Here is a 22,455-nt window from a genome sequence, read left to right on the forward strand (position 1 = left end):
GCTGCCTGTAAGCTCTTTAAAAAATACCTGTTGCTGTGTCCGATCATCTTCCGCAAGCACTTTTCAACACGTTTTAGAAGTGACTTTGTTTGTTTTCATCTCAGCTCTGTAATACGACCCTCATCTTTAAATGAGAGAGAAGACCTGTGGAACATGTTGGACTTAGACCAGAGGAACAACTGACCAGTCTATAATCTAGATCCAGACTGGATTACGAGTCTGACTTCAAGAGTTTCACTAAAATACATCAAAAAACCGTTTGCCATACAAAAGTCAGTAGCTGACTGGGTACTCAAAAATAAATCAACCATAACGCATGCAATCATCCACCTGCTGGCTTCAGCATGTGCTCTTTGCTTTAACGCTGAAAGGAGGGGGAACAACAGAGCCCTATTGATCCCTCCATGCTACTCATGAATCTTGTATTCACTACGGAACACTTTTAACTGGATTTGGTCCTTGAATGCTTAAAAAGATATACTTTCAGATTATCTATCAAAGAGATACAATGGTTGAAATCCTGTCCCTATTGACAAAGTAAAACTTGACCCAAGTCCAGATTTTGCTTATCTTTTGTTTAGCTCAGGAAAATTCCATCTTGCATATAATGTTATTTTTAACACGATTTTTAGCTCATTTATTTTATTGCATTATTTATTTAAATTCCTAATGACACAATTGCTACATCCTTGTTTGTTTTTAAATCCTTTTCAATAAATAATATATGACTTTACCCAATATATCCAACAGCCACAGAAAAACCTGTAAAAGTAGAAGAAACAGTCTGAGAGATGAATATAGTTTTAGCTGCGAGACAAATTTTAGGTTTGAGAGCTAACTTGATCTTGGCCTTTAACCATATGTTATCGTACAGTGAGGGCTGAGTTAAGCTAATATTTAGTGTACTTTCCCTTCTATAAAGCACTCGCAAGGTTAATAACATGGATTTTTATATTAACATGAATTTTTGGTATCAACAATTTTGATAATATCAGAGAACGAGATGGTACCATCTATGCAATCCAGAAGAAAAGGAAAAAAAAACCACCTTTTTGGAGGTGGGAGAGGAGGAGATATTATCTTGCACTCATTGTGACTGCAGGACACAAGCTTATCACTACAGTGACAACAGGAAAGGAGAAACAGGTCAAGATATCAGACCTCCAAGGCTATGAAATAGGTTGAGAGACAAGTACCAAAATGGCAGTGGCACAACAATTTATATCTGCAGAAACAAATATGTTGTGTTTTAAACTCCGTGTTCAGTGCTGCTGTGGCCAAACAGAAACAATGGCACGAGAACTCCATTTCTATGCTTCTGAGCAGCCAGTGGAAATATTAGAATATCAAAGCAGCTAGAGGCAATAAAACCCAATTAAGGCTCAGATTTCAGATAATTTTCAGTATTTGTACACTGGATAAGAAATGTGCATTCATCACCATTTTTTTTTTTTTTCTGATGGATAAGTAGCCCAGAAGTTCCTTTAAGATGCTTTAATTTGTTTCACATGCAAAGGGCATTACATTGCATATTGCTCTTAAAATCTTACCATTTCTTTCTCCATTAATAACTACTGCTCACTGTTTGGTTTCTTTCTCCCTGTGATTATTTTAATTAAAAAGGAAATACATCTGGTTAATATTTTGAATGTATACAAATATTTGGGTCTTTCTGGAGTAAAAGGCCCTAAAACTGGCAAAAACCCCTACCACTACTATACACAAGAAGTCAACAGATTTTTAAATGCCTGTGGAGTCTTTGCAATGAAATGGTACCTGAAAACATATCAGAGCTAAAGAAGAAAAAAATCTAGGTAGTTCTCAAATTTTCTAAAACTAAAGAAATAAAACCATGAATATTTGCATAAAAAATATTTATTTCATAAAATCCAGAAATTTTTGAATGAAAAAACTTTTCATTAAAATAACCAAATCTTTATCTTGATAACCATATTTAACCAAATTTTAACTAGATAACCGTAGTCTGTGGCAAGAAGTTCACAGTCCTCAGTTAACACTCTCTAGCTATCCTTAGAATTTCAAATCTTAGATAAGCTCTGATTGTATCATTTGTCTGAAAGGTATGCTATTCACTCAACAAAAACTGTCCAGAGAAACACCCAGAATCATTTGTTAATGTCTCATCTTTTATTTATTTTCTCCACATAAAAAGTACTGTTAAGTTAAAGTCATGGCTAAAAGAAATTTATAAAAATGTTGGAATATTTTAATTTTGGAGATCTAAGTGAAAACAAGAAAAGAGAAAAAAAGAGAACAAAAGAGACATTTTCTGTTACGAAAAAGAAAATTAAGGCCAGAACCTCCATTTCTAAGATAGCACAGAGGACTTTCAGGAGCCCAAAACTGCCAATGACCTTTAGTGATGTTCTTGCCTCAGAACCAACTTAACTGACACAATTCATCCCACTGGCATTAAGGTAGCAGCATAAAGAAGAGAAGTTGTGTTGGCAGGTGGTGTTCACCCCCCTTTAGAAAGATGCTAGTTAGGACTTTTCCATGAGTACCATTAACATTGTCATTTTAGTTCTTTGTTTCCTGGCCCAGGTGAGAAATATTGGACCCTTTCCCTCCCTGTGAATCTCACACCTGACAAGGCATAAGAAGTTTGCTGGTCTTTTGTGTGTGACCTGTGACCTTGTATGTTTGAAAAGTATACATACTGCCCTTCTATGCTGTGCAAGTTTCTTACATAACCAGGTACTTTCTACATTCTTTCTCTCTCTTCAAGGAAAAGCAAAAATACATTTTCTGAAATGAAAGTGTAGCCTTCCAAAATTTGGGCATAATTGACATTTTATGTCTCAAATAAATGATTACTGATAATTGTTTTGCTTCTAGGCTACTATACCAGTTTAATTATTTTTTTAATTTTTACTTACTTATATGAAAACAAAAGAAAAAATTAGAGGACTTTTCAAATTCCATTTTCCTATTTCTGTAATGTTTTAATTCAGCATCTGTTTGTTCAATCATTTCGAATTATATAGAAAAAATATATCTTGTTCCCCATTTTAAGAATTTTATATTATATGTGGTTGGAGAGCAAAAATAGCCTTCTAATGATAAAGGAACTGTAATAGCTATGAAATCAAATCCTGCTGTGCTTTCCACAATTATTTGGGTTTTCTTTTCTTAGAAGAGACAAAGTAAAATAATTTCTTGAAATAACATTGACATGATAGCTATACTCAAACATTAAGATTACACATAGGAATATAGAAAATCCTATTATTTTATTTGATATTTAAACATTCTTTCCATTTAGATATTTCTCTTTATTATTTTCTTTTTAATTGGAAAAGATTATTTTCTTCTTTCTCTTTTAATAGAAAACTTTAATATTTAAACAAATGCAATTTTTTTTTAATCTCAACACCAGTGTAAACAGGGAGAAATTTCAACAATGTCAAGTAAAACAGCTGCTGGGGGAGGCTAAAGCATAAAGTGATTAAAAACTTCATAAAACTATAGCTGCCATGATAGACAGTACATTGCATGACATTAGATCAAAGCAAAACCTAGAAAAAATATTTACATAAGTTATTCAAATAACACTTAGTCTGTGAATAATTGCCTTTTTAGAAACATTTGAATACGTGAGACTTTTTTGTATGTCAAGTGTTTTTCAGAGAAAAACAATTCCTCCCTCCCATCTTACCCTTTCTTTTGAAAAATCTGAACTGAAATGCAAGAATAGTGCCACAGGGTAATTCTGACAGATTAGCCTTTTTCTAACCAATAGGCCATATTCATCTAGTAACTAAGTCTCCAGTGGTGCACCATCTTCATCCTTTGAAAGAAAAATTACAATAGGAAGCCCCAGGCCAGGGAGATTATCCCATAATGGGAAAATGTATGAGTGAGTGCTTTATCTATCAGTCCAATGAGATACCACCTCTATAATTTCCAGAGATAAATAATTATTTCAGTTGTTGAAAAATCAACATTTTCTTGGCATATAGATTTGTTAATTGATTATATCTTATTAATTTTATTATCAAATGGCAGTTGAGCGAGAAATCAAGAAAACAAGAAAGATAACCAATGTTTTCTGAAGATCTTCAGAGATCTTCTGGAACAACACTTGGAGATATTATGGACTAAAATGAGCTAAAAAGTTAAAATGTCCTGTCCTTCAGAGGTGCTGACACTTGTTATTCCTATTGGCCTGAGCAGGAATTTTGAGCCTATAGCACCATTGAGCATCATGTAAGTTTTATTTAAATAGTTACTTTTTAGGCACTCAAGTCTCAAGAAAAAAAGAAAGGCTTTTAGTGTAAATTTATGAAAACATCTGTGACTTTCATCACTTTGGGTTCACACTTCAGAAGCATGTCTGTGCTTGGAAAAGTAACGTGGTCTCTCCCAAAATCAATCGGAAGTGAAAGCTCCATAATGAACATAGAATTTATAGAAATCATTTATAGAAAGAAGATATAAATAAATGATGTTTGAGACTTCTTTCAAATACTTAGATTTCTTTATATGATACATTTTAGAACATTCCACAGCATCTAAAATATATAAAAATAAATATCTACAGTATTTACAAAGTATGATACAATCCCATCTTTAAAAAGACCTGTAAAGACATGTTCTTTAGCTCATACTGAGGTAAGTAGGTTTCTGTAAGACTGAGAAAAATAGGATAGGCAGTTATTTTGAAGGAATCCCTTTATCCAGTTGCTGTGGTCTGTACCACACCCAAAAACATGTGCCGCTCTCTGGTGGTCGTAGTGTATTGAGCCAAAGTCATCCTTGCTGTAACTCCATCGAGGTAAGTTTAGTTATACTAGGGATGAATTTATCCCACTCTGCATTCTCTGTGTTGAGAGTGTCTTCTGCAGAAACCCTCATGGCTTCATCTATATTTGAAGTCATGTTCATTCCTGGTATGTGGAGATGCAGTTCCATTGATTTCAATGGGTTGAGCACAGCTGGGATATCTGTAGAAAAAATAAAGATTCCAAGATCATTTCACTGTTTGTTTTAGGTAACTGACTGACTCACCCTCTGATTGTCACTCTCTGGACGCTATGCAGGTGATGGCCTATTAACAAAATGGTCTTCCAGAAAATGTGGTTTTTTTTTTTTTTTACTTTTAAACGTTTTAATGTTCTGCTACTACTTATTTAAATGCACTGTTTGATAAATTGCTCTGTGGTTCCTTATCCAGATGCCACTGTGACCAGCAGAGCACTACAGCTTCCTGTGTATAAGTCAGTCATGGAAGCATTGATAGTTTGGGTTGGAAAAAACCTTTAAAGACCATCTAGTCTAACCCCCCTGCCATGAGCACAGGACAGGTAGAGAGAAGATAATAATAATAAATAAGAGATAAGGGGTAAAATAAAATCTATGGATATGCTTTCATCTGGGTTTCCTGGTTGTAACTTTGCTTGTGCCATACATATAGGCAATACTATTGAATTCAGGGGAAAAAACACATTCCTGCTATAGTAAGTAAAAAGTGGCTTCCCAGCTGTTCCTGAACACATGGAATAACCTACCCAACAGGAAAAAGAACATAAAATGTTGGAAAAGAAAATAATGTGAATTTCTTATTTGATCAGCCTAACTCACACCAGAATGCGTGCTAAGCAGATAATTTGAAACAGTAAAGGATATGCAGGTAGTTCAATCTATACACAAAATTTTGGTTAAACTCTTTGTCATGAAATGTGCCACAACTTCAGATAATTAGCTCAGAGTAGAATATAGCTGTTTATAAACAAATTCCAATGACAGGGGAAATTATTTTCATATTTTCAGGTAATTGTTCTTTATTTAATTAAGAGTCTAAAGGAAGTAGGATCCAAAGAAAATATTTATATAGAATATAATTACTTTATCCCCTCCCCAACTGCAACACAGCTTTTGAAATTAATGTGATGAAATTTTGTTTCATCAATAAATAACCAAAGTTTTAGCTGTTTCTATAAAACATTTCTTTTAATTTACTTTTCTTATAGTCAATCCTTAATTGTAAACCACTTTTTCTCTCTGTGTGCTCATATCCAAATATTGTTGTGTGCACAATTAGATTTTAATTTCACAGGAACGGAACATATGGGGACAAGTACAGTGACAGCAGGTAATAGGTGTAGTACCATTTGATGGAATTGTGTTTATGTTGTTCAATACAACGTGCTCTGCAAGTTTTGAAACATTGTCAAAATTGCTGATCTGGGTGGTCAAGGACTTCCGACTCTCTGTACTGGCATGACCTCTGGTGAACCGTTCGTCGTGGTGGCTGCCAAAGATGCAACAGGAAAATGCTGCTTTAAATTCTTCTCTAAATTTCCCTGTCAATCATAAAAAGGACTCATGAAAAAAATTGTACTATAAACCACATTTCATCCAACTTCATAGATTAGAAAAAAAAAGGAACTATCTAAAGCAAAATTAGCTCATATCACCCAGATGCTCTTCTCATGCAAAAGTAGGAAATCACAATTTCATCATCTTGGAGAAAGATAGAAGAAAGATAACCTTTCTAAGAAGATATGTGAGGTATGATGTGAAGACTGAATTATTCTTGGCTAGACAGAATGAACTAGAATGATTAATGGAATCATGACGTAGGTAGTCTGTTGATTAATTAAATATATAACAAAATTAATTGAGTAATCATAGGCTTAAATGATTGAATCATTATTTGACATGTAAAATGAGAGAGCATGGCTAATTTGTGTTTCACCATTAATATATTTGAAAAGAAGATTTAAAGTGTTCAACAGCCCATTGGTCTGCTTTTGGGGCTCAGAGGAAATTGTTCAGATCATCCTCACACTACACACCGAAAAAAAAACTATAGTGGGCAAATGTGTAGTGAGAATCAGCATAGTTTTGCCTCCCTCTATTTAGCTGCAGTACAGCTTTCGGTCCTTTGCAGCTTTAGCTGCAATACAGTTTAGGCCCTGATTTTCTTCCTCGTAGCCAAATGATACAAATACGAACAAAGACAAAATTGTACTAGTAAGTAAACAACATCCTGGCTGGTTCTTTGGCCTTGAACCCAGTTGGCACAATCTGGTCATGCAAGTACTATTAAAGACTCACAGCCTCTAAATCCCGATACCTGCATACAGCATTCTGGCTGGGGACAGCCCCTGGATTGTGCTACCTCCCAGACAGTATCCAGGGAATGTTTAGCAGAACAGTAATTGTTTGAGATCAAAGTCATGCCAGGAACTTCTCTACCAAATTAATGTCATGGACAGTCATATTCAAGCACTTGGACTCAGGCCCTGGCACTGTCCAGGTTGGTTATAGGTAGATAGCCTGAAGGTAATGGGATACTTCAGGCAACTTGTTCCAGGAAGAAGGTCTAGCTCCCACCGGAGAAGCTGAGCTGATGTTGCACAGTCATTAATCTTGTTTGCTATGGCTCATTACATTCAAACTATACATTAAACTTGAATTCTAGATAACTGTAACTTACCACTGAGGAAGTTATAAATAATAGGATTGGCTGCACTGTTTGCATATACAAGCCAGTGTGAGAATGTGAACCAGGCATATACAGTTTCTCTGTCGTCAGCATGATTAAACATCCCCAAAACCCTACAGAAAGAGAAAAGCAAACCTGAGAGACTGTAAAATTAGAAATCATACAAAAAGATTTTACAACTTCTATCCTAATTTTATCTCTGATGACCTATTTGTGGTATCACAGAAAAGCTGATTCAATAGTACTCTCTTTCTTGAGAGAATAAAGTCCTCTCCCCTACTCTCAGACTCCTGTCTGGCTGGTTTAGCACAACAGAGACCATCAGTACTTTACTTTGCTATGGTGCGGATACACAACTCTTTTGCAAGTAACCAAAGTCATCTCGTGTCAGGTAAGCCAAGAAAAGATGGGAAAAGTTGCTTTTGATCTACTCATGTCATTGAAGTTCCCAGTTCTAGGCCCACTCTCCAATAAATAGGGACTCTGGAATGGAAAAGGCGTGTAACTGGCCGCAACCCTAAGGCTATAGTAGCAGTTTCTGTCCTCCAGAGAAATCGGTATTTTCCAGATTCCTCACACCTAACTTTTGCCATTTCAGTGAAAATCTAACTCTGGGCCTACTCTGCTGTTGTTTGCTGAGGCAGCCTGTGTAGTTCCTCTGTTTCAGGTTGTAGGTTCCTGAACAGCATTCTGGAAATACTTCCTTCTCGCCACATCTCCTACCAAGACATGAGAGTGAAAAGTACTTAAATTAGGCCACAGGAACAGGCCAGGATTGAGTGGGATGTATTTAAGCATTGAATCTATTCCTTAAAAACTAAAATGTTCCAATAAAAAAGCACAAATAACAGGCTGGTTATTTTTTAGGATATTCAAATCTTCTGCTATATGCAGTTATTTATTTGTATTCCAAAGGGCTCATGAGATGTAACTTTACCAAAGTCTGCCTATCAGGCACTGTGTGAAAAACAAGAGTGTATCCTTTTTTCAGGAGAAAAAAGGATTAAAAAAGGAATGTATAGCTTCATAAGGCTGTGCTGAATTAGAAATCATATAAAAAAATTTTACAACTTCTAGCCTAATTTTATATCTGATGACCTATTTGCAGTATCACAGAAAAACAATTTCAGGCTAACTGAAAGGGTTAGCCTAAGGTCTAAAAATTGTACATGAGGAACTTAGGTTTGAACCCAGAATTTCTCAGTCCTTCAAGTGAAGCCACAACACTACACTCTGGTACTAACCTTCAGCTGCTGCTTTAGGTAACTGCACTTCCATGGGTGTATTTATAGCAACCAAGCCGTAATCCCATGTAAGTAACAAGGTTTAATGAGGAGACAGGCTAGATCATTTTCATAAGGAAGAGCTTGCTAATAAGGGTTCCACAATCCAGCCTTTAGTTGAAGTACTATGGATAGGTTACATATAATATTTTCTTGCAATTTTATGCATATTTTCCATTTCTTTATTGAGCAATAAGTAAGTTTCAAAAGTATTTGCCAAAATAAAAGGAATCTCATAATAGAGGATTGTTTTTAGATAGAAAGCTTTACCAAGTATTTACATTGTGGGATAAACTTTACCTTTTCAAGACATTGAGGATGCTAATTGGTAGATAACAAAGCGCAAAAACCAAGAGGACAACCATCAGCATACGTGCTGTTTTCCTTCTTGCGTGAATCTGTTTTATTTCAGCTGCCACAGCGCTAATCTTTGACTTTGTTGATTGTCCCAGCCCTCGGGGCTGTGCTGAGGGCTGCAGAGGCTTCCATTTTTTCTGAACAACAGAAGAAGTTCCTGGGATCTAAGAAGACAAAAAAAAAAAAAAAAGGGCATTTTGAAAAACATTTGAAAACCTGGTATGTAGATACAACAAGAAAAATAGACATGTTGACATACACAATGCAAGCTCACAGCGATAAATAGGAGTTTTTAGTTATATTAATTGACATAGCTGCAAGAAACAAACTCAGTTTCAGACACACTAGAAGAACTGCATAAAAATTGTGTTTTATACAAATATATTAACTGATGTACTAAAATTGTCTTTACTTCCCACATACCTTGCCTTGCTTGTGTCTTCAGACCATCACACTTACCAATCCCATTGATGCAATTGTGTTGCTAGAAAGTTCTACATTAAATATTTTGTTGCATAGCAGAATAGTGTATCCCATTAATGTGCTGCTAGTATGTACTAAACAGCTTTTCAGCATTGGAAAACAAGGATTTAAAGCCCGCACAACTGCTAAGTGCCAGAAAACTTCCACACATGCAACCTAGATGGCAATGAAGTAGCTAAGGAAATCACGGCTGAAGTGTGGATCTCCCTGCAAAGTTCTTCAAAACTGAATATACAATATATATATATGTATATATATATATATACAGTAATGAATAGAGGGAAATCATGGAAAAATGCCAAGACATAGTAAGAGTTAAATTAGTTAAAGTCATTTTGCAATGGGTAGATGTAGCACCATGCTATTAAAAAAAAGCAAACTTGTTTTTTGTCTTCTGTACCCTCACATAAGACAAGCCAAATAAAACAATTTTACTTCAGTTCTTCAAAATTACTTCCTACCTGCAGCCAAATGGAAAAGACTGTAGATAGCAAGGACTTTCTCAGAGAACTCTATGACCATTGCATTTATAATGTGTTCAATGCTATAGAGTATGAAAACCTTTTGGCTAGAAATAATAAGTTATATAATATATAATAATATAAATAAATAATAGTTTTACTTATAATAGCAATTTTGTGTGAGGTGACTAGTCACATTTCGTGTTTAATAATGTTTCATGTTTAAAAGTATCTGCAAAAGTCGCACGCTATAATTTTTTTAAAAAAATGGGCTTATCCACGCAAACTGACCAGAAAAGAATGAAATTTTTGATATTTGTTCCAGAGAAATAAAAGTAAACTAAAAAGTATGTCCATTCAAAATTGTTGTAGAAAGCTATTATGTTGGGGCTTTGGTATTTTTAGTTTGGGGGTTTTTTTGGTCAGTTGTTGTTTTGTTTGTTTCTTTGTTGGGGGTTTTGTGTGTGAATATCTTCCTTGCACAGACAAGCCCTTAATTTAGCATTTATGTGCACCATCAAATCTGATTTACAACTATGGGAACATTTTGGCAAAGTTAGCTTGTAATGAGCAGGAAATCAGTGCAGCAGATTGGGAGATAGGTGATAACTTTTTTTTTTTTTTTTTTACTAAGGTATCTATGGACTTAAAGAGTTCAACAGAGCCCCTTGCAATTCTACTGTGGTTTCCACTCATTCAGCTGAAATCAGCAGTTATCAGCTTCACAACTGCATGTCTGTCCTAATGCAAGGGATTTACCCTACTTAGCTGTGGGGTGTACTACTGCAGTGTGTCTTTGCCATGCTCTGCTGAGTTAAAATGCTGTATAGGATTCTGGTTCTGGCTTTTCAGGGATACTTTGATATACTGTTTTTCTAACTTTGAATCAGAAGCTTTTTTTGTCCCTTTTCAGTCCTACTGAGTAATGTATTCTAGCAAGAACTGGAGGTGAAAGCAAAGACATTCAGCCAAATCTCTCCCTCCTGATTATGTCAAAGATTCACTTGAAGAAATCAATGACCAGCTTTCATGGTAGATGATAGATACAATTTAGAAGAAAATAAACATTATCTTGGCTCCAAATTGTGAGTGTCTGTTTCTAGAGAAAAGTTAGATATGACCTTGTGCATGGTTTGTACCTGTATGAGCAGGAAGAAGGATCTTTTCTATTATTTAAGCAGTCTTTATTAGCAAGAGATGATCAAAGTTAAGACTGTATACAATGAGCAGTCTCTCTGTACTGTATATTAAATTGCTAACTTCCTCAGGAGTTTGTATTGAGAACATTTCTACAAGAGCCCATTTTTTCTCAGTCTTTACCTGCTACACACCTGGGCTTTGCTGGAGTTACACCAATAGACAATAATGCAGCAAGAATATTATCAGGAAAACCCCCTTCCCCCAAACAAACTATATACCCACAGATGCATAACTGAACCAGTATCATTTAAGGAGCAGTACACTTCAGAAGTGTGTGTGCATGTGTATATAGAAAGATTTACAAATATGTATTTATGTAAACATACACGCATGTATTACAAGATAGAATGAGAGGAAATTGACTTAAGTTGTGTCAGGGGAGGATTAGAGTGGATATTATCCAATTTAAGAAAAATTGCTTTGCTTAAGTTAAGAGGTTAAAAGAAAAGAAAAGTTAAGAAAATCTTAACTTTTTTCATCTGAAAATTTTCATACATGGCACACTACATTTTAAAAAAGAACCTTTAGAAAAAGTTTAAGACATAGAAAACATCTTCCATTTGTTGTGTTTTTTCTATCATGTACATCTGTAAGACTTACTGTACCTTTCAATAGGATCATTACATTTAACTGAAGTTCTGGTAAACAGCATGATTTCTTAATTGAAACTATTATCAAAGAATACATTTAGGGCACTACATTTGTTTGTGCTACATGACTGATTACAGCACACCTGCTGCACTTAGAAAAATGCCTGATGCCTCAGCTGAGTAACAGTTAATAATAGATGTGCAGGGGCTTTAATTTCACTCAGTGTAGCCTCTTATACATAGTGCTATTATCTATGCCAGGCAAAGACACATCTATAATTTGGCACCATTGATAGCACTAAGCCTGCAGTAGTATTTATCTTTTTGCCACTGAAAAATAAAGGATCATCCTAGCCTTGATAGCATGCAAGATATATAGGGAAAAGAAACACTGTGAAGAACAAATAAACCAACTAATACCCCTGAGGGGGAACAGGGCAACCCAACAAAAGAAATTGGTTTTCAGTCATTCGACTTCTGCTCTGAATCTGAACCAGCATTTTCAAGATACATGCAGGTTAAGAACAACTGCTTTGCATTAATTTACTTAATTAAAAGCTTGAGAGACTAGGTAGGATGTAAAGAAAGTACAGAAGAGAAGGTTAAGAAGGAATACGGTGATAAAGTGATACAGGACAAATTCATCAGAGAGTGTTTTAGAACTATGTCAGACTGAACTTAATTACAAAACCACAGAGGGAAATCCTTTGTTCTGGTGAAAGGTCCCTCAAATTGTAAAGGTTAAATTTTACCTTCAAGCTATTCTGTTAGTTAATCTTATAAATGTAAGAAATTAAAAGCAAAACTAATAATTTAAAGAGCAAAATAAACAGCAATTCTAGTTTAAGATAATCTGATTAGAAGTGAGAATAATTGCTGTTATGATGTCTAGATGACAGCAAAATGCCTTAAAGTGGATTTGGTATTCCCTGTTCTTTACTTACTTGCAAGACATATATTCTGTCAGTGTAACATTGGATTTTTACTTTTATTGTATGTATATTTAGAAATCCAAAATCTACTTGTGATTTCTCTGATGGATCAATTTCAAAGGCATGAAAAATGTTCCTTATGTGGTAGATATTATGGCCTGCCCATGACAGCCTCCGATTTGGATGGTATCAGACATACTGGTGAGAGAGAAAACATTCTTGAACACAAGTCCTATGAGGAGAGGCTGAGGGAGCTGGGGTTGTTTAGCCTGGAGAACAGGAGGCTCAGGGGTGACCTCATCACTCTCTACAGCTACCTGAGAGGAGGTTGTAGCCAGGTGGAGGTCGGTCTCTGCTCCCAGACAACAGCAGTAGGACAAGAGGGCACGGTCTTAAGCTGTTCCAGGGGAGGTTTAGGTTGGATATAGGAGGAAATTTTTTACAGAGAGAGTAATCAGACTTTGGAATGGGCTTCCCAGGGAGGTGGTGGATTCACCATCCCTGGAGGTTTTTAAGATGAGACTGGATGTGGCACTGAGTGCCATGGTGTAGTAACCACAGCGGTGTTGGATCAAGAGTTGGACTTGATGATCTCAGAGGTCCTTTCCAACCTGGTTGATTCTGTGATTCTATGATCCATGCCCACATGTTAATGGAAATATCAACCATTGTTAGAGCCATTTGAGAGGGAACATCTTGCACAGTGTCTCCAACAGGAGGACATTACTGTCCTTTACAGTGAAAAATTATTGTCCTTTACAGAATGACAGGGCAGTGGAGGCAGAGGACTACAGCTGCAGATAAATCCTGGACAAAGAGGAATACAGCAGAAAGCACCATAGACTGGTGCACGACAGATTACAGTTCACGCCCACAAAATTATTCTTAAACATCCCTGAAGAAAATTACATCATTTTTTGCCTCTTAAATTCAAATGTTCTTTGTGTATTTGGCTGCTTGGGGTTTTTTGTTTGTTTGTTTTGGCTTGGTTTGGGTTTTTTTGTTTAGTATTCCTGTTCCCTTTCCTGTATTTTTAATTTGAAGTTTTAAAAAAACAGATGTTTGCAGTAGAAATCATGTCAATCGTGTCAATTATTTGTCAACAATTCACATCAAATGTTACTAATAACAGCCAGCTTCACATCAGGCAATTCCAGTCTCCCAGTCCTGATAGCCAGACCTTCTAGTTTAGTTTTTGTTCATATTGGACCTGCTATCAAACTGATTAAGAAAAATAAAAATAACAAAATGAAAAGGTCAGTCTCAACTTTTGACTGTTACAGGAGATTTTAGCAGTTTAAATAAGGTCACCTAAGGTATTTGAGTAAGCATTTCAGAGCTTTTTCTTCTGTCTGTAATCAGTCTTTCTGTTGCCTTTTGCTCTCTTTCTCCTTCTAAGCCCTTCACAGATATGAGTAAGAAGGCTTTACATTCAGCCTGACTGCCTTCACTTTTCAATGCCCCTCAATGCCTATCCAAGGTGGCTGCAAACCAGCCCTAAGTGAAAACATGGAGTTTATACAGAAAAAGGTTGTACACAGAAATCTGCACAAAGTCACAGCAGAAAGCAAACAGAGCCGGTGCTGAGTGACTTACCTGGCGACACCACAGCTTTCGAAATATCTGCAAATAGGCCAACACCATAAGACACAGGGGTGCCATGTATGTCATCAGAAAAAAGCATGTGTGATACATTTTGGGGTAAACCTCAGCTGGAAAGAGAGTTCAAATAGGAAAGGTGCATTTAAATATACGTACATTTCAAAATCCCCTTAAGACAAATTATTTATATAGATATGCATGTATTTTTCAACACAATAGGACATAATGGAAGATGTATCTGATAACATTATGGTCAAGATTGATTTTTAAATCACTTCTAGATACATTCTATTAGAAAAATACTTTTATCTCAAGGATCTCCTATATCACATTATTGATTTCTTACCACATTATTACTTTAGGTATGAAGTCTTCAGAAGTTTTGCTTTTTATTACAACAGTGAAAGATAAAAAATCTGGTTATCTACTAATAGCTAACTAAATGTCCAGTCTACTTCACCATTGACATATTTAACAGGTTGTATAACTCTGTTAGTTTCAGTTCTGCAAAGGCTACCATATATCCCTGAGTAAACTGCACAGTCTCTCACCTATAAAGACTGAATACAGACTGTAGCATGTGGGACTGATGGGAGAAGAGTTAAATCTCTTTTTGGTGGAATAATATATATGATTAAGACTCAGTGATTAATTATTATGATTGCATTTAAAAACTAGAATTAATACATTCAAGTACTTTAAACCTAGGAAATCTCCAAGGTTTTTTTGGACTCAGCTTTAACAACAATGAATTTGCTACCACTGTGTTTTAGTTTCCAATGTATCTCTTTTAAGAAGACAACCTATGAATGTTATTTGCTTAGAGGCAAATATCTTAAAACTGTTGTGAATGTACTGAGTTTTAAGAATATTGGATCTTAAGCTTGATCATTAGCTTATAGTAGAATGTGCAGTACATGAAAAATTACTTTTTCTTTTGTAATGTCAAATGTAGTTTGCTATTACCAAATGTTAATATTAATTACAACTTAACATATATGGATGGCCTCAGAAAAGGAATGAACATGATGGAGAGTGACAATACATAGAAGAAGAGAAACTGTGCACCCCATGAGCAGTTAAATTGCATGGTAATCCTAAGCATCTTGACTAGAGTAAAGAGGAAATTTTATGTTAATTTCCAGATTTTCTGCATGTTTCAGGGTAATAAGACCTGCAGCTGAAACTCTGTATGAATTGTAGTTTTAATTAAAAAAAAAAAGAAAAGAAGAAAAAAGAAAAGAAAAGAAAAAGAAGAGTTGCATGAGGTCAAAATTTTGATGAGCCAAACTTATTTTCTGCCTCTTAAAGTGATTGAGATTTTGGACCCTATCAAAGAAGTGATCCCTCTCATGCCAGGAGAATCTCTGAGAGTTTGATCAGACAAGGATATACAAAGACTTGGCCCATAACTCTCATAGCAGGGAAGAGAACATCATCATAACTCCAGGTTCACTCTCAAATGCAGACTCAAGTCATCTCAGATTCATCATTAGACCTGAAAGTGCCACCTGGTTCACTGGTCAGAAAAACTTCAGTATCAGGGAGATGGAAATTTTCTATAGCAATGTCCAGCCCATGTTCATTCCTAGCAAATGTAATAGACATATTGCCACTGACATTTGATAGTTTTGATGGATCAGGGTTCAAAAAATACAGATGATCAGTATTTGACTCCTTACTTGCTCTAAGATCTTTTAGCAAACCAGCTTACCAACTCTTAACTAGCTGCTGCAGCTACTAGCTCTTGTCAATGTCCCTGGGGGAGCCAGACCATTTGGGACAGGTTTTTTATAATTGGTGATAACCTGAGATTATATATTGATTGATGATCTCAAACTTGGTTTCGCATTCCAGAAAATGCAGCCTCACAGCCGTCCTGTCAGACATGACAATACTGACATGCATGCTTCACAGGTGGAGAGACTACGGAGAAACTGGAGTAATGTGGCTTACTGGGATCATGGGAGGTCAGAATTGAAAGTACATTCTTTCTGCTCAGAAGGAGGTGCCACCTGCCTCATCAATGCTCTGCAGGCAGCCAGGCCCCTTTCAGGTGGAAGGATGGTACATATTTAAAAGGCCATCTGGAGTTTATGACTTCCAATTTAGCATTCCAAGTAAAGTGAAACATTAAATGAGCCTAGCTATCTACAAAGAACTGAGAAGCAGGTTGGAGGAAGATCCTAACACTTGCCTTTGAAGTTTAGCCACCTGGAAAGTGCCAGCTGCTAAACATCAAAGGAAACCTGTCCCTCCTCCATCCAGGGCAAAGCCCTTTACAGGACTTTTCCCTAAGAAGCATGACTCTGTTTAGCTTCTCAAGCCAAAGAAAAGCTTTAAAGCTGTTTGATAATCACAGCAGCAAGAAGGAGGAAGGGCTGGCTTTGGATACCATTCATTTGTCAAATGAGTTCCAGGCTCCTTGAATGAGAACATCAATCTCTGGACATCAGTCTATGGTCCTGGTGATATATCAGCTGCCTGACTGGGACTACTGAACCTCTTACTGCCAAGCAGAAGAGGAGAAAAGTGTCTTTGCCTTCCATGGTCACTTAACGGGTTTCAGGAGACGGGGAGATTGTTCTCAGCAGGAATAACCATCTCTTTAGGAATAAAATAACAATTTTCATGTCTCTGGCTGCTATTTTACCTAAAAGAGAGAAGGGAGCATAAAGCAAACAGGTGATCATGGGGATTGGGCAGGGTTGAGGTCAGCATTACCTAGTCAGGTTCGTTCATACAGTATAATTACTCCACCAGATAAAGAATCAGTATGTTAAAACAAGCTTTCATCTATAACCCCTGGGTTATCAAACAAATTTTAAACTTTTCTAAAGCTTCCTTTTTGGCACTGACTACCAGTCCCAAATGTCATTCAATGAAGCAAGGAGGTAGACTGGAACTACAGCTTCTGGATTTTTGCCAGATATATATTCATATACTGTAATCATACTGAAATATGCAGTATTTGTGTGTGTATATATATATATATGAATAAAATGATTAAAAAACAGACTCAGAAGTTTTTGCATGTCTAGCAAATGAAATATGTCCTTAAGCCATAGGTGCATGATGAAATTGATACTCTTGACAGCTTCATTAGGAATAGGGAAAAACAAGACTATCAAGTTTGTTGAGTGTCAGTAGAGTTCCCGTGTTCCTTACTCTCAGGAAGATACCTATAAGGTTTTGGAGTTACCAATGGAGAAGCAATGCAGCCTAAAGAGTATACTTTTAGAATAAAGCTTAATAAATAGGTATGTTAGGTGCTTGTAGTAGAGAAAATTCAACCACACAATGCAGTCCTTTCCAAACTATGTTCCTATGTCAGAGGGCTTATGGTTAGCTAATACTAAAATTACATTTTGAGATCTAATATATTATGCTTGAGTTATCAATGCGCAATAACAGCAAGCATAATTTTAGTATTAGAAATAATCTGACTTCTTTCTGCATTAAAATATTCCACAAGTTTTTCATTACATTATGAACACTTCAATAAACAGGATGTATAAACTTCCTGTATTAATGCAATTTCCAGCTATTTGTCTTCCAGTATTAGGACAATGTGTTTTTTACTATTGCATGAGTAGTGTAAGAGGAAATGGAACACAAAGTCTTCCCTTTGTTTCTATTCAACCCAGTTTTGGGAAAGGATTATCTCCATATTCTTTTTATCATTTGCAAAGGGCTTGGCTGACAGACTTTGGCTAACACTTTTTTCTTGAACAGCTCTAAGAAAATGTATTTAGCTGACTTGGACACATGGTGAACTCATTTTAATATACATTTCTTTTATTTTGGCACTTTATCATCAAATTCAGCACGTAACAATTACAGACTATTATAGAAATGTGGCCAACTCTGGCTCCTTAAGTGTGCTTCCATAGGTCACATGTTGGATCCTTCTTCATTCCCAAATAAAATATTGTTATTAGACAGTACTCAAAATGAAAAACCCTCAGCCTAGAACTGGCAATGAATTTTACATTCAGGAATGCCAGAAGCAATTAAAAAGAAATTGAGCCCTGTTTTAGGCTGAACTATTGCACCATTTGCAGTCACTGGCAGCTCTCCAGCAGCATGCTTGGAATCTTATTAGTCAGGGAGGCGACTATTTCTTCACTGTTAAGGAGCCCAAGTGTCACAGTGCTGATCAGACCTTCCCTCTAGACACTCATCAGACTTCTGTGGTCTTCAACAGCTGGTCCTAAGTCTGGGTAGGGTACAGTGCTGTGTCCTGCTTTAGCATCTCTGACATTTTCCTGGACGTGGCTTCCCGTTAGTCCTCCATAGCACCTCATGTTTCAGTGGCCCTGAGTTCCCAGAATTACAATATACTTCTGAAACACTTTGGAAAGTGTCATTAGGCACCCCCTTTTTGCTACCCCAACCCTGAAAAATCACAGTTTAACATCCTTCGGACATATGGTATACCTGATGCTATGCAGTGATTTTATCAGATGTAGCCTAATTTTAAACATCATGAATTAAACGCAGTTCTAAACAAAGCAGTAAACACGCAAATACAATCTCTTTCCTCTAAATTGACTCTCCTATAGGATTTCCTCAGGGTGTCTTGATTAGGTGAGGTATCTATAAGTCCACTTTCTCTTTACAAATATAGGTTACTTGTAGCAACATGAATTTCTTTCTCCTTCCACCTCCTCCTGCTTAGCTTTCTTTGACCCTCAATATTCCCACAGTCATAAAAAGGCAAACCAAAATCCAACAAAAACACAACTATTTTCTTTGAAAACATTAGCTCTTTCTTTCTTTTTCTGGCTTTAAGGAAGTTTTTCAGTCTTTTCAAACTGCTGCTCTGTTACCATATTCTTTTGTTATTCTGTTTGGGGGCCTTTGTGGTTTCGAACCTTGTTTTTCAGTAGAAAACCTGCACATTCTCTACTTTGGCCCAACTCAGAGTCCTTAGACATTTTCAATGTAATGGAAAGCATTTTTATAATTACACTCTAGTCTCTATAGTCTGAAAGCAATGTGTATATATATGTTATATTTTATTCTCATTGATAAAATATGGTTAACACTATAATATAATGGCCAGTCTTCGCGAGCGAAGATCCGGGGAAGGTCTTTCCACCTTCCAGCCTGCGCATTGGATTTTTTAGGTGAGACACAGTGTGCGCGGAACTGAGCCCACCCTTTAATCCTAAGGTTCATCTGCCGGGGCCAAGCGAGCTTGGACGGTGGCAGCGAGGTCCTTAGGACGTAGGTGGGTTGCCTTTAAGGGCTAACGAGCCCCACCTGCCCGGGAGTGGCCCTGACCGGGAATCGAACCCGGGTCTCCGTGGTGATAGCGCGGCGCCTTTACCCCTAGACCACCAGGGGCTCCTCAAGGTTAACACTATATTTACTAAGTAACTCCATGATTTGAGCAATCTACTTGTAACTTAATGCATATAAAGATTCTTTTTTCGAGTTACTGTGAAAAGCTATTTTTAGAACGTGGAGAGGATTATTTTTAATGGATATCTGAAATACACCAGCAGAATAACTAGCAGTGATGGCGCATTGTCATTAGAAGAATAATTCATTAAAAAGACTGTAGAATAAAAATAGGATTATTATCTTTTACTGGAGTGAAAAGCTTCCCATTTCAGAAAACTTCAATGCATTTTTAATGTAAGATTATTTTTTCATGCTCAATAGAAATAAAAATTAAAAAAAAAAAGAAAAAAAAGAAGTGTTTGCACTTTGTTTCTGAAGCCACACACAAAAAGGACTTAATCCTATACGCAAGTATTCGCCTTTGTTATATGCCTTTCTATCTCTTCAAATATCCAAGGGAAGGCTCACAGAATAACCTGTTTTGGACAAATACACTCCATAGGAGCAGAGTCTTGCCAACACGTGGCACGTTTTTTTGTTCTCAGGGCTTTGTTTTGGTGTTGTTGTTTGTTTTGTTGGTTTTGGTGGTGGTTGTTTTTATGATTGCTGCTTCAGCTCGGGCCTATCTGTGGGCTGCAACTACTTCAGCACAGCACTGAACTAGAGGCACTCTTTAAAATAGTTCTAAGGCTACTACAGACTCTCTAGTTCAAAAGCAACGCTTTCCTGTTGGGAATCAAAAAGTGGCCAGTGCAGATCTGGAAATTTTGAGATCACGTTCCCTGATGAAATGCTCTCCTGACTTCCTAATTAATGAACCACATCACTTCCTAGGTTGATTAAAAGAATCTTTGCTGCAGAACTAACCTCGAAGTGATAAAGGCATGGATAACTAGTTCTGTAGCCAAAATGAGTGGACATAAATTGTGCTTGGAGTGAATGCTGTGAACGAAAATAGTCACACAGAGACTGTAGCATCCAGCAGCAGATAGGCATACAAAATTGTTCCCAGATGAAAAAAAAAGAACACTAGAAGTAAAGAGCAGATTTTTCCTCTCTAATGAAACAGCAATTACAATACTCACAGCTTAACAGAGGCTAATGAACAACCTACAGACTTTCAGCACATCTTTGTCAGCAAAGACTGCCAGTGACCTAATGTGGCCATCTCTGTCCCTTTGCCTGCTCCCAGAGGAGTAACTGGGATGAAGGAGATAAAGAACAGGGAATGTGATAGCTGGTGCTTTCTCATTAATCCTCTGGTGGCCCTGTGAGAGCCATTAGCAGGGGAGGACCTTCCAAAAAAGCACATGGAAGAGCCCTCAGCAGTTCAAGCTGCTTAAACTAATTTATCAAGATAATTAAGTACAGGTGATCTAGTTGTGTTTTATCGTAATTGTTCACAGGACTGGAATCTTCTACAGGGACAGCTCTGGGAGAGAATCTGATTGTGTTTTAGTCTGACTCAAGGCTATTAAACAGGCACCTTTTAGTTATATGTTTTGGCAAACTTGGCTTTATTTTCCTGTCTGTGAATAATGGTATTACTGATGGTCATTATATCCAGTGTCAGAGTCACAGCATGTAACTCATACATTCTGTTAGCATTGGAGGTGTGCCAGGGCCCACCAGAGTTGAGCCTTAACCATTTGAGTGGGTGGCTCACACCACTTGCTGTGAACGGAAACAAAGTAGAAGTAGTTACTCCTTGACAACGCTTACAGGTTCTTACAGCTGCATTCAGATACAGAACATGTTAAATTCACAGTTAATCTGGAAGGGCAGAATTACAAATCGGAGCAAATGAGTCCTGGATAGACTTATTTGTAACTGATTACATTCACCAAGTTATTTAAATGATCTTGTCCATGAAAAATTTCAAATTGTAAATTAACTCAGTACTGCCATATCGATGACATCTTTTAATTCTGAAATGACATCCAACTTCCATTGAACTCCCAGGAGATATTTATAAAGACTAGTTAAATACCACCAATTAGTAAAAGCAACGTATCAGGTAAACAGAAATTCTGTTCTTACATAGTTATTTCTTAAGGCTAAACACTGAAGTCTTTGTGAACCTGTGATGTCCATCGGTCACAGAATTATATAAGCATAAGAATTTAAGGGTGGGAACATTTCTACCCTCTGGGAAGCATTAACACGGTCAAGACAGAAGTCAGCCTCATTCACTTAAACTTGACTTCAAATGTACTTTAAGTCTCAACAATACAAAAGAAATTCACAAAAATTTCACAGTATTTGAAAAATGCTAGTTCTAGGAACGCTCATATAATTAAGAACATTTTGTGATATGTTTTTATGATTTTACTGCATATTAACATGTCCTGACATTTTTATTACTTAATAGCAGTACAAATTCAGTTTGTATGGTCAATGACACACTCACCTCCCCAGTGCTCATCACACACTGTGAACAAGGTGGTTTTATTGGCTAATCCTGGGAACACACTGCTGCACTCCATAACAATAGCCTGAGGAATCATTATGATGCAGGACACAATCCAGATAATTATAATGCTGTTCCTTGCTCGCTTGGCTGTGCTTTTAAACATCAAAGGGTGACAAATTGCATACCATCGATCCAAAGCAATGCAGCTGAGTGTTAGTACAGACACAGAGACTGAAACTGTCTAAAGAAAAGAAATATTATGTAAACATAAATGCAGGATTTTTTCAGAGCTTTAAAAATTATTTATT

At 36.6% G+C, this 22,455-nt stretch overlaps 1 protein-coding gene across 1 annotated transcript in view; it reads right to left on the bottom strand.

Annotated features, from left to right (window-relative positions):
- Positions 1–4,629: 4,629 nt before the first annotated feature.
- The window catches only part of HCRTR2 (hypocretin receptor 2), a 32,989-nt gene continuing 15,163 nt past the window's right edge, over positions 4,630–22,455 (bottom strand). The window contains exons 3-8 of the mRNA XM_050316130.1: positions 22,145–22,388; positions 14,377–14,492; positions 9,058–9,278; positions 7,466–7,587; positions 6,132–6,326; positions 4,630–4,967 (exon numbers count right to left, since the gene is read on the bottom strand). Of these exons, the coding sequence (XP_050172087.1) occupies positions 4,774–4,967; positions 6,132–6,326; positions 7,466–7,587; positions 9,058–9,278; positions 14,377–14,492; positions 22,145–22,388 (1,092 nt within the window). The 3' untranslated portion in view covers positions 4,630–4,773. The remainder of the gene's footprint in view (positions 4,968–6,131; positions 6,327–7,465; positions 7,588–9,057; positions 9,279–14,376; positions 14,493–22,144; positions 22,389–22,455) is intronic.

The sequence above is a fragment of the Myiozetetes cayanensis genome, unplaced genomic scaffold (assembly GCF_022539395.1).
Source record: "Myiozetetes cayanensis isolate MyiCay16 unplaced genomic scaffold, myiCay2020 scf2-11, whole genome shotgun sequence".
Lineage (NCBI taxonomy): Eukaryota > Metazoa > Chordata > Aves > Passeriformes > Tyrannidae > Myiozetetes > Myiozetetes cayanensis.